Source organism: Pelodiscus sinensis, chromosome 5, assembly GCF_049634645.1.
Source record: "Pelodiscus sinensis isolate JC-2024 chromosome 5, ASM4963464v1, whole genome shotgun sequence".
Classification (NCBI taxonomy): Eukaryota; Metazoa; Chordata; order Testudines; family Trionychidae; genus Pelodiscus; species Pelodiscus sinensis.
In genome coordinates this window covers 77,021,398-77,034,229 of record NC_134715.1, presented here as the reverse complement: position 1 = coordinate 77,034,229, position 12,832 = coordinate 77,021,398, and the positions used below count along the sequence as shown (strand labels likewise).

Sequence of the window (12,832 nt, the reverse complement as noted above, 5' to 3'; positions counted from 1 at the left end):
AGCTAACCACTCAGGGCTGCTCTTATTAAGTTTGTATAGCCGGTCCCCGAGTTACTAACACATCGACTTACGACCGTTTGTATTCACGACCAACCTCCTATACAGCTGGAACCCGAGTTACAAACGAAATCCACACTTACGAACAGCATGGCCGTATGTAAGTGAATGTAATCCGACTTATGAACAGATCGAGTTATAACCTAGTGTTTGGTTCGTAACTCGTTGGTAAGTCAGGGACCAGCTGTATAACAAAAAAAAGTGCATGCGCTTGTGTCTTTGTTCACCAAATGTGGCAAAGCCTCATTTTGGTTGGTTTCTTACTACAAAAATAATCAGAATGGTATTGCAGATTTGGCCCTCTCAATGCAGATCAGATATAATGTATTGGTATAATCTTTGACTAAATTATATTTATTCTCACTAACAATACTGAATAGTTTGCCTCTTGAATATTAAACTAAAGAGTAAAGTACAGTATGAAAGTATTAACTGTAATTACATCTACAGCTGAGGATTAGCATTGGGCACCATGTTATATACAAGTGCCATATCTTTAGATTATGTGACCTTAAGAAAACATAGTTATTATGCTCCTACTTTGTGTTCTTGTCAACTTTTTCCATGAGTCAATTATTATTTAGTGCTGAAAAAATAATATATTATTCTTGTGAGAGAGAGATAAATATCAAATTTTTCAAAAGTTAGGAAGCATATGACAGAGATATTTTACCATAACAAAAACTCCCTATTGTGTGAATGAAATACACACACAAAGTATTGCAGATTATAATTACTTGTAAGAGTTCTGTAATTTAAGTTTCCATATTACTTTCAATGGGGCTCCCATGCTGATATTTTATGTTTGATCAAAAATGTGTGTATATGCAAGATTTGTGACCCAAATGGACTCTTAGGAGCTTAGTCAAGAAATTTTACTGGGTAATTGTCTACAGCTCTAATTATGTAGAGATGCTCTGACATACAAACCCAAAATACATTCATTAAAAAAGATAAAAAAGCATGTCTACTTCTTTCTCCTTCTCAGCCTATGACATTAATAACAGCTGAGGGCAGGACAGTTCTGGGGGACTAATAACAGGTTGCAGTTAATTGCCATGAGCTGCACCTCAAACATTATCTCCCCCAGATGGTAATTAATTCTCATGAAATGTCCTGAGCTTTTGGGGGTGGAGCAAGTAAAAGGGGCCATATATTGATCTATAATAATTATTTGAATATGCACACATTACTCACCACTGTGTTTCCAAACCTTACAAGGTTTTGATGTCCTACATTTGTTAAAAGAGTGTAATTGTAGTTTAATGGAGATGCATTTTGGCTGTTTCTTTGTTCTGTTTTATTTTAGGTAGTTACAGCCCATCCCCCTCTGCTCAGCCACACCCTGCTGCGAAGACACAGACATACAGACCATTGCCTAAAAGCATTTCTGACAATGGCACTGATGCCTTTAAGGTCTCCTCTCCAATACCTCCTCCACATGTACCTCCTCCAATCCCACCACTTCGACCAAGAGAGAGATCTACACCTGAAAAGTAAGCAGATTTACTGGAAGAGGGAAAGTTCATAAATACAACATTGTATTCAACTAATGAAAGTAATGGATGTAGAAGTAACATAAGAGAGAGTTGGAACTTTGGAAGAATCACATGATATGAATGTTATGGTCCTATCAGGTATGAATGTTGTCCTCTCAAAGCATCTAAATAAATGTATATGCAGTTCTGGTAGGAGCAGTAATCATGGCACAAATGACATAAGAAGCACCTTGTGGGGGGCACCATCAGAACACAGGATACAGGACTAGACCCAGGCTCTGAGATTTGCTGTCACAGGCTTTTTGTTTTTTTTTGTTTTTCCAGCATAGTCATATCCTAAAACAATCCTTATATGAACTCTTTTAGCAGAGAGCAGGATGTAAGTGATTTTGTAAATTGCAAGCAGTATGGGGACCAGCCTCATCTGAGATGTTTGTGTGGCACACATTTGGAACCCTAATGAGGAAAATTCCATATTCTCCTCTTTCTCCTTCCCTAACTCTTCTTTTAAAGCAGAAGGGTTTCAGGTTGAATGGACTTGGGCATTTTCTTCCTATTTTCTTGTCTCGCATGCTGCAGTAGCATAAATCCTAATGTTGAAATTAATGCCCAGCCCACCAAATGTAAATCCTGTTAGTTTAGGGAAAAATCCCCCATGCTTTTAGTCAAAGGAGAGCTGATTAAATGAAAAGTGCTATACTATTTATCGTAATTACAAGTTCCAGTGATGGAGCAACATTTTTATTTTCATACTTTCAGACCTTAGAAATTTCAGCACAGTTGCAGATACTAGTTCAAAATCCAGTTTATATTGACTATTTAACAACAGTTCATTTTAAGAAAATGAAATGGGTGAAGTTCTGCATCTTCCAGTACGTAAGATGCACGATATAAACGAAGAGCAGAATTTGGCCCATTCATTGTTGTTAATAGCAGAAAATGTCTTAAAACTATAAAAAGGAATGTTATATAGATGAATAATATTTATCAGACACTTAGTTTGAAAAACAACAAACAATAAATCCCTTAGTAATCTATAGAATGTATTGCAGGAAAAGAAAATTAGGGGCTTTTGAACATTTAACCAATTTATCCTGTAATTACAGCTTTTTAAAACATCTGTACATAAATTCATTCCAAAAGATAATTAATTTTGTTTTACTCTATTATCAATGTGAGCAAGGAGTGTAATGTAATATATTTTAATCTCATAATATTATAATATTCTACAACCATATCATTCTAATATTCTAAGATTATATAATATTGATCTTAACTGCCTGAATGAACCACTCAGAACTAAGTACTTGAACACAAGTTTAGTTGGTTTGGTTTCTCTTTTAAGGAATGTCTTCCATCAGGTGAAAATAAATTAATTTTGTTTTCTTGTCTGTCTTTTTGTACCTGAGGGCCTTAGTTTTTCTCAGAACTGCATACATTGTTTAAACTTGAAGGCCCTTGCCATGATCTCATTGGCCAGGGCATGATAAGAACCTCTACCAATGATTAAAGTGTAGGTGCCTCACAAAGGCTTTTGTTAGCATGATGTACAGAAATGCGTAACTGCTTATCTCTGCCCAAATTCTGGAGTTTTGGTGATAGTCCTGGCACCTGCGTAGGATACAATGAAGATCCTTTTAGGAGCCAGGAATCAAAGTCTCTTGCACTTCATTCTTCCTGCAGGAAACCATTCCAGACATTACATTGAATAGGTCCCTTCTCTACTTAATCTGCTGAATTATGAAACTGAGAAAAGAAATCCAAATTTTCCCAATTAGAGAATTCTGAAGTCTTTAGCTTAGTGTATTCATGACAGTTGTAGGCCCAGACAACCATGGTGTGACGGATTTTACGGGTGCGAGCACCTCGCACCCCTCCCCCGGCCGATCACGGCCCAGTCCGGGGAGAGGACGGGGCCCAGCAAACCCACCGTCTGGGTTTGGCTCTTCGGCCTCCCCACCCGGGGTCCTAGTAGTGGTGTCTGGTTGCGGGCGCGGTCACCCCTCAGCCCCCCAGAGGACTGATGGGGCTCGGCGGCCCCTTCGTCAGCCTTTCCCCCTCCTCAGTTTTGAGGGGGAAAAGGGGGTTGATGCGGGGGGAGTGGAGTGGGGGACCCGGGCCCTCCCTCACCTCCGTGTCCCAGCCCGAGGCCCTAAGCGGAGGTCGGCGACCTGTTGTCGCCCTCCACGGCGGACGGGGCTGCGGCCCTCAACTCGTCCGCCCACGGGCGCCAAAAGTGTCCCGCCTCGGGCTCCTTCCACTCCCCGCTGACTTGCCCCACTGGCGGAACAAGGTTGGGATCACTCACCACGCCGGAATCGTCGGGCGCGTCCCAGGGCGAGCCGCCAGCTGCCGAGCCCGTCTCTCCGGGTTGCCCCAAGGGCTGGGGGTTTGGTGCTCCTGGGCGCCAGGGCGCCCGCCGTTGCACTCTCCCCCCTCTTGCCAGGACGCTCCCGGCCTTTATGGTCGCCGGGGGATGACGTCGGGGCGGTAAGCTCCGCCCCCCCTGTGCCCCTCCCTTCGCGGCTGCCCCGGCGTGCTCCCGGGTCCTCTGCTGGAGCGTCAGCCGGGGCGGCAGGGTTGGCCGCTTCCTGGCCGCTCGTGTTCGGCCCCACCTCCCGCTCCCGGCTCCTGCAGGCGCGCTGCGGGGCGTCCGGACCCCAGCGCTGCCGCGCCGGTGCATTTACCAGCCGCGGCGGCTGCTTTTCCCGCCGCGGGTGGGGTTCCCCCACGGGTTCGAGTGCGGACCCCGCCGGGTCCGTCACACATGGCATGAGCATTAAAAGTGTGAGTCTTTCTTGTCAATAGGAGATTTTTTTAAAAATTTGTCTATGAAACAAAAGTATCTAAACCCTCAGCTAAAATGGTTTATGGTCCACATGCATCACATCTTTGGAATTTGGAGGCAGGACATAGTATGCTTCACATTATCAGTCATAACCAAGAAGTTACACTACATAAGGGTATGTCTACACTACCCCCCTAGTTAGGCTTCCTAATCCGAACTAGCTAGTCCGTGCCGCGTGTAGCCGTGCGGCACGGGGTCCGAACTAGCCGGCATTTACAAATGGCGCCGGCCGGCTTTATGCAAATGAAGCCCGGGAAATTCAAATCCCGGGCTTCATTTGCAACTCCGTATGACTACATTACCCCCCCAGTTCGAACTAGGGGGGTAGTGTAGACATACCCTAAGGGATTAAGGGTTAAAAATTGTAAATGAAGTAAAATGAGTATGAATCTTAATTTTATTGACATCTTTTTGTCTTTAAAATTACTTAAATTCTCTGAGTTATTTTGATTAAAATGCAACCTGTACTGAACACTTCCATATATTCAGTCATTCTTGGGAGACATGGTTCCAGTTTTCTGCTCTGAAATCACAATATCTTCCCAGTTAAAATAAAAACTAATTGAATCAGATAGTTTTACTTTACTTGTATTGTACAGTAATCCAACACCAGATGTGTCTGTGTCCCAGCAATTTCTCCTACAAACATACCTGTTTATTTTTAAGTACATGATAAAATGTGACATGCTTCATGTCAGATCACTTCAAGCTATATCACGTCATATGATGCAACAATTATCAGCACCTCTTTCCCATGTGTTACTGGTAGGTCATTTGCCACATTTCTAATTCAAAAGACATATCAACTGCAATCATCCTAAATGCAATATGGCTAGTGTTGGCAAAAAATTGCCCTGAAATGAAATTTCCTGATGTAACTAGCTGACAACCAGAAAGAAAATGTATTCCACATAGGTGCTGAGATATTATGGTGCGGGATGCAATATAAGATTCTAATTAAAATAGAATACAAGTGATATTTTTATGTGGACAGCATGCACAAGTTGCTAAGCAATGTATAGATAGCTATGAATAGGGCTCTATCAAATTCACGGTCCATTTTGGTCAATTTCACAGTCATAGGATATTAAAAATTATAAATTTCATTATTTCAGCTATTTAAAAAGTGTTGTAATTTCAGGGGTCTTAAACTAAAAAGGAGTTGGGGTGGGAGGTTACAGGGCTCTTGTAAGAGGGTGTCACAGTACTGCTACAGTTACTTCTGCATTGCTGATGGTAATGATGGTGCCTTCAGAGCTGAGCATCTGGAGAGCAGTGGCTGTTGGCCAGAATCCCAGTTCTGAAAGCTCACCCACAGCCAGCATCAGCACAGAAATAAGGATGATACAGTATTGTCACTCTTCTGCTTGCAGAGTGGGGCCCTCAGTCAGCAGCTACCACTCTGGCTGCCCAGTGAAGGCAACAGCACAGAAGTAAGGATGACATGGTATGACATCCTTACTTCTACACTGCTGTTGGTGGGTTGCTACCTTCAGAGCTGGGCACCCAGCCAACAGGCCACTCCTCTCTCGCCACCCACCTCTGAAGATAGCACAGAAGTAAGGATGGCAATACCAAAATAAACTTGTTGGCAAGATGTATTTTTCATGGCCATACATTTAGTACGGCCCTACTTATGAAGATAATGGATGAAATCCTGGTGTCGTTGAAGTCAACTCCCACTGATTCAGTAGGACCAGACTTTCACTGAAGATGCCTAATCTGAAGAGCTCATGACCTAAAGATGAACTGAAATGATCATTTATTTGAAGCAAACTTCCAATTGTATAGTATATCTGTACATAAACAAGTGAAAAGGTACAGATCAGCATATAAAGCATCCATTAGATTATACTGTTTTATTTAAATACTGTTCCTGAAGTTATCCACCATGAAACAGTTTGCTAACTATATAATTTAATCGGTATGTATTTATGAAAATTTTGTCCAGTGACTAAAGCATTTAGTGCTTACCTACACCAAGTTTCTTTTACGTTTTACTGTATTTGTATATATGATATAATAAATGCTTCTGATGGCCACACTTGCATTTTAACCACTGTTGTCATTTCTCCCTGCTCAGAGCTGGTACACACAATAGAGTGGTAAAAATGCTGGTTGTATCCAGTCTATATAACACATTCACTGTTGCTGCGGCATATGGAACAGCAGTGACAAGAAATGTTTATCAATAATATGAATAATTAATGTTTATATCTGCAATGACAGTTATGGGAATTAATCATGTTTGTTACCTTCAATATACATTTGAAATGCACAAAAACCTTTCTATACAAATTTCATATTTATTGTGGAACAAACATTACAGTAGCATTCCTACTTTTGTACTGTGTACAGGTGTGGTCTCCTCACCTCAAAAAAGATATTTTGGTCTTAGAAAGGGTTCAGAAAAGGGCAACTAAAATGATTAGGGGTTTGGAACAGGTCCCATATGAAGAGAGCTAAAAAGAGTGGGACTTTTCAGCTTAGAAAAGAGGAGACTGAGGGGGGATATGATAGAGGTATATGAAATCATGAGTGGTGTGGAGAGGGTGAATAAAGAAAAGTTATTCATTGGTTCCCATAATATAAGGACTAGAGGACACCAAATGAAATTAATGGATAGCAGGTTTAAAACTAATAAGCAAAAGTTCTTCTTCACACAGCACATAGTCAACATGTGGAACTCCTTGCCAGAGGAGGCTGTGAAGGATAGAACTGTAACAGAGTTTAAAGAGAAGCTAGATAAATTCATGGAGGTTAGGTCCATAAAAGGCTATTAGCCGGGAGGTAGGAATGGTGTCCCTGGCCTCTGTTTGTCAGAGGCTGGAGGTAGATGGCATGAGACAAATGGCTTGATCATTGTCTTCGGTCCACCCCATCCAGGGCACTTGGTGCTGGCCACTGTTGGCAGACAGGCTACAGGGCTAGATGGACCTTTGGTCTGACCCAGTATGGCCATTCTTATGTTCTTATGTATTATTACTATCACCAATAAGACTGCAGCATTGTTAGCACTGGACCACTGATGTTCCTAGACCTCAGAGCTCAGGAAAAGGGAGGTCTGGCAGCAGAGGCAGGAGTGCTTTAGAGGTCAACGATGACTCGGCCAGAGTGTGTGGGGGAGGAGGAGGGATGGCATAGTGGGGAGTTCTGGCCCCAGCAGAGCTCCCTGGCCCCAGTGGCTGGGGAGCTCTAGCCTGGCCGCAGCCATGGACTTCCAGCCCTGGCCAGGGAGCTCCAACCCCAGCAGCAGCCAGGGAGCTCTGGCCTGGGCTGCAGAGCTCTGGCCCTGTCTCTCCACCCCAGCCACTGAACCAGACAGCTGTGGAGCTCTACCCCAGCTGCGGAGCCAGGTGGCTGCAAAGCTCTGCCCTTCCATAGGTCTGACCGTGGTGCTCCAGCCCCAGCAGCAACGGAACTGGGGAGAGCCCCGAGAAGGCTGAGGCAGCAACAGGGGCAGGCCTAACCTGGTGATATCACAGCTATGTGGGGAGGGACCTTCTCTGGTCCAGAAAATCCCCTCGTCAGGGACCAACCAGGTCCCCAGGGTGCCAGACCAGCGAGGTCCAACCTGTAGTAGGAAAGAAAAGGACCAGTTTAGACCCAGGTATATGCACATGGAGTAAGTTAAGGGGGCTAAGATTTGCTTAATTCATAATTCCTTCCTTTTGATGGTTATTTCTCTGTCTTAATAGTCTATTCGTGCATTTTGGGCCAAATCTGTCTCACTTTTCTCCTGTGAACAGCCACTACAATTAGTAGATTAATTATGTGAGTAAGATGAGCATAATTTTGTCTCTAGTGTGTACAAAAAATGAAGAATAAAATTCACATCCAGTAGACTACAATCTGCATGTTTGCTACCTTTGTGTAACTTGGTAAGGCTGGATGTAATTTTCATGATTGAGGCTGGGAAAAGAGCAAGTTGTGATGCAGTGAAACTGCTGACATATATATATGCCTTGTACAAAGCTGCAGTGTTGATGGAAAAGACAGTCCCACTCAACCTTTTATGTTTGTTGCTTAGAAATGATTGGGATCCTCCTGACAGAAAAGTAGACACCCGTAAATTCCGTTCTGAACCAAGAAGTATTTTTGAATACGAGCCGGGGAAGTCATCAATTCTTGAACATGAAAGACCGGTAAGAGGTGTATATGAAATGTGTTCAAAAAAGGCTTAATGAGAATTAATGTTTTGTTTATTTTAATTTTTAGTAAGTATTGAATGCCTATTTTCATATTTGAGGTTTGGTCAGCTCACTTGGTGATTTTGCCTTACCCTTGAATGGTTGTGAAGATGATTTGGGATTGGTTTGGCTTACTTATTCAATGTAGCTTCTTTGACACTAAAAAGAAACCAAAGAATCACTGTGAGAAATTTAAACTCCCTTTAGATTTCACATGTTAAGATGTACATTCATGGAAAGTAATTATTTGCAAATGTAATGCATATCCATCACCCAATTTATCACCTGTTTTGTAATAATTTTATCAACACACCTAATCATTCACATGCATGTAGTGGTATGCCACTAGACAGATGAGAAAAAAATCCTACAGTGTGTTCAGGATATGTGCCTATTAGTACCATCTCAAGAACATTGGTTGCCTATACACTAACCTATGGACTAAATATTCCTTATTGCCATTTTCTAAGCTATATGTCTACAGTTGTGAGATTCCTCTCAAGCATGTCTAATAAGGCTGAACTCTAATGCTCACAAAATTATCATTAATCTAAGTTTCCATTAACTGAAAAGGCATATGCAACCAGCTCTTCTTCTATACCTGAGAGTGTTTCAATGCTCCATTGTTTATGGATGGAATGGTGGTTGGGGGAATGTATGTGGTTAAGGGGGAGTTATAGTATTATTATACATGTATTCAGATGGCTCATTTTACTAATCTAAAATATATTGCATGCATGGGTTGTGGTATATATAATAAGTCAACAGTATGTCAAAGAATTGCACTGATATATCTGTTTCATCATATTTTTCTATAGTTTATATTATAATATGAGTTTAGTTAATTAGCTTCTATAGCAAACTGTGATTCTATAAAATAAGGCTCTTATAGAACTCAGACTTTCTTTCAAAGGGGAATTTCCCTTTTTAGCATAGGCCACTTAAACTGTCTGAACTAATTAATCATTCTAATGATTTACCAAAATTTCCCTGACTTAGGAATTAGTAGTTATTGTCAAGCTGAATTTACAAACAGTTCTGTGAAAAAATAATTATATTTTGCTGAGTAATTTTTCTCCCTCAGTGGCTGCATTACAGATATGGTCATTTACTAGCTTTTTCAATTACAGACAATCTTCAGCAAGTGAATGGTGATAGTCATAGGTTAAACACTTTTTAAAAATTACAAAGATATTTCATGTGAGGACACACATCTCTAATAAATTTAGACTTTCTGATATGAAAAATTAACAAGAGTAATTCATACTAGATCTGCAGTGCTGACGAATGTGATAATACAATTTTTACTTTAAATGCACTCAGTTGTCACCACTTTAAAGAAAGTGTGTGTGTGAGTGAGAGAGAGAGAGAGAGAGAGAGAAAAATATTTGACCATTGCTTGAGATTTCTTAAGCAAGTAAAATAAGCTTTTTCAATAGAAAAGTTTTCCCATTTTTTGATTGAATGAGGATGGTTGCTCTGGTGGATCATAACAGCCAGGAAGTCCATACCTAAAGCTGCTTTGGGCTGGCCCACAAGGCCCCAAACTTCCCCCTGTTGCCGCCCTGTTTTTGGAGATGTTGCATAGAACCCAAGTGACTGGCTAATCCAAGAGGTCTGCAACCTATGGCTCTTTTGTCATTCCCAATATTCACACAACTTTTTAAAATAAAATGAAAACATTAATTCAAAATTTTTAAAACGTATAATTACTCATGTCAAGATGAAGGTTTTTTTGGTCTATTTCACTTTTAACTGTTTGTTTTAACAACTATCCATCCTCTCCACTCATTGTGGGTTGTGTATATTCTCTTTATTGGATTGGTCAAGAAATCTTTCAATCACCATAAGTGATGGTGAACTCTGTAGCACCTTAACAGTAAAAATGGCAAAGAGAAGAGAGATGACGAGTATCAAAATTTTCTAAAGGAGTGGGCAGACTTGTATGCAATTGTAGATAGATATGGATCTCCACACTGTCTCATTTGAAATGAGAGACTGTTCACAAACAAACAAACAAAACCAACAACCCTGAATTTCATGGCAAAACATGTAGCATTTGCTACAAAATACTCTGAAGGCAATGCACGAAAAGCCTGTGAGGAGCTACAGCAAAAAATGAACATTGAACAAAATAGCCTGCTGGCATGGTCAAAAAGGGTGGAGCTTAAACACAAGTTGTGCAGGCTCATACAGCATTATCTGAGAGGGGAAGCCTCTCATTGATGGGGATTTCATGAAGAGATGCATGCTAAAAATTGGCCATGAGCTATTTGATGAGTTTCAAACAAGGACAAAATCTTACAGACAATTGAAGACATGCCATTATTGGCAAAAGCAGTCTATGACAGAACTGTGAAAATGGCCCATCAACTCAACAAGGAACAAATGCAAAATTTGAGTACAGCTACTTATTTTTCATTTGCTTTGGACAAGACAACTGATATTTGTGGTGTTAATCAGTTGTATATTTTGGGACGATATATTTGTGAAGATGCTGTGAGAAATGATTGCGATATTACCAATGAAAAATCGAACAAGGGGCAAAGACATCCTTAAAACTCTGATGAACTACGTAAACAAGAAATACAATTGTATAATCTTTTGTCTTTGTGTACAGATGGTGCACCTAAAGCAGTTGGCAAATACAGGGGATTCCTTATTTTTTTCAGAACAGCTGAACCACCCACTTCTGAACTTTCATTGCATTGTGCATAAAGAGGCACTTTGTGCTCAATCTTGTGGAACTGAATTCAGAAATGTAATGGGACTGGTCATTCACATTGTCAATTGGATTCTTGCCTGAGTCCTTAATCACCATCAATTTCAGTCACTGCTCAAGGATGTCAAATCCGAATACCCCAATCTACTAATGCACAATGTTCGTTGGTTATCTCATGGCAAAGTTTTGTTTCATTTTGCCTTATGCGTTAAAGAGATTAAGTAATTTTTTGATATGAAGTGTGTCAAACACATTGAGCTTTCAGACTGTAACTGCTTGCTCAAATTTTACTATCTCATTGACATTACTGGTCATTTGAATGCATTGAACCTTAATCTACAAGGGCAAGGAAATACAGTCCTGACTCTGCAGCAGGCAGTGTTTGGATGTGAATCAAAACTGACTGTGTCTTCATCAAAGGTATTAAGACGGGCAGACTGGCACATTTTGATAGTTTATGAATGTTTCGTGATTTGTCTCAGAGAGAGAATCCAAGTAACAGCCTTGATTTGCAGTAGCTTGCTGGGTTTGTTTCTACGAGTATGTCTACACTACCCCCCTAGTTCGAACTAGGGGGGGTAATGTAGTCATACGGAGTTGCAAATGAAGCCCGGGATTTGAATTTCCCGAGCTTCATTTGCATAAAGCCGGCCGGCGCCATTTGTAAATGCCGGCTAGTTCGGACCCCGAAGCCTAATCCAAACTAGCTAGTCCATGCCGTGTGTAGCCGCATTTAAAAATGGTGCCGGCCGGCTTTATGCAAATGAAGCCCGGGAAATTCAAATCCCGGGCTTCATTTGCAACTCCGTATGAATATATTACCCCCCCCCCAGTTCGAACTAGGGGGGTAGTGTAGACATACCCTACGATCCTGATGGTATTCAAGTCTAGTTTTGTTGACTTTTGCAAACACGGTGCTCTGTTTTAAGTTTATGATTCATCCACAGAAAGCATCCGATGGGGGAACTAGATTTGACAGTCATCTCAGCATTTTGGAAATGGAAATAGCAGATTTCAAAGCAGGGTGGAAAAATTTGCCACGCTGAATTCTGATTTAGAATGTCTTGTTTGACAATGTGCAGAATTGACAAAACTGCACAAAAGGGCTGACACAAAGAAATTGCAGCAGGATGATAATCTGATTCTACAATCTTGGAAAGAACTTCTATATACCACCATGCAGAATGTCAGCTTGGCCTTACTTTCAATGTTTGGCTCCACTTGTATGTGTGAGCAAGCTTTCTCTCATTTGAATCACATCAAAGGTAATTTGTGCTCAAGAGTGACAGAAGATAGCTTCATGCATGCATTCAGGATGAATTTGACCAGTTATGATGTAAACTTCAAAGAAATGTGTGAAAAGATGCAGCAGCATAAGTCCCATTAAATAAAGTCCTTGAGTACAATGTTTCATTTATGCTATTATTAATCATCATGTCAATTATTAGTAATAATAAGTTGCATACTTTCAGTCATGCAAATGGGCATTCTTATACTGGCTCTTTGACCACCTGTT

General features: G+C 41.0%; 1 protein-coding gene across 8 annotated transcripts in view; it reads left to right on the top strand.

The window, feature by feature from the left end:
• Positions 1-12,832, top strand: part of SORBS2 (sorbin and SH3 domain containing 2) — a 261,132-nt gene that overhangs the window by 184,649 nt on the left and 63,651 nt on the right. For all 8 annotated transcript variants that reach the window (XM_075930308.1, XM_075930310.1, XM_075930309.1 and 5 more), the window contains 2 exons: positions 1,367-1,553; positions 8,435-8,549. In XM_075930308.1, coding sequence (XP_075786423.1) covers positions 1,367-1,553; positions 8,435-8,549 — 302 coding nt within the window. The remainder of the gene's footprint in view (positions 1-1,366; positions 1,554-8,434; positions 8,550-12,832) is intronic.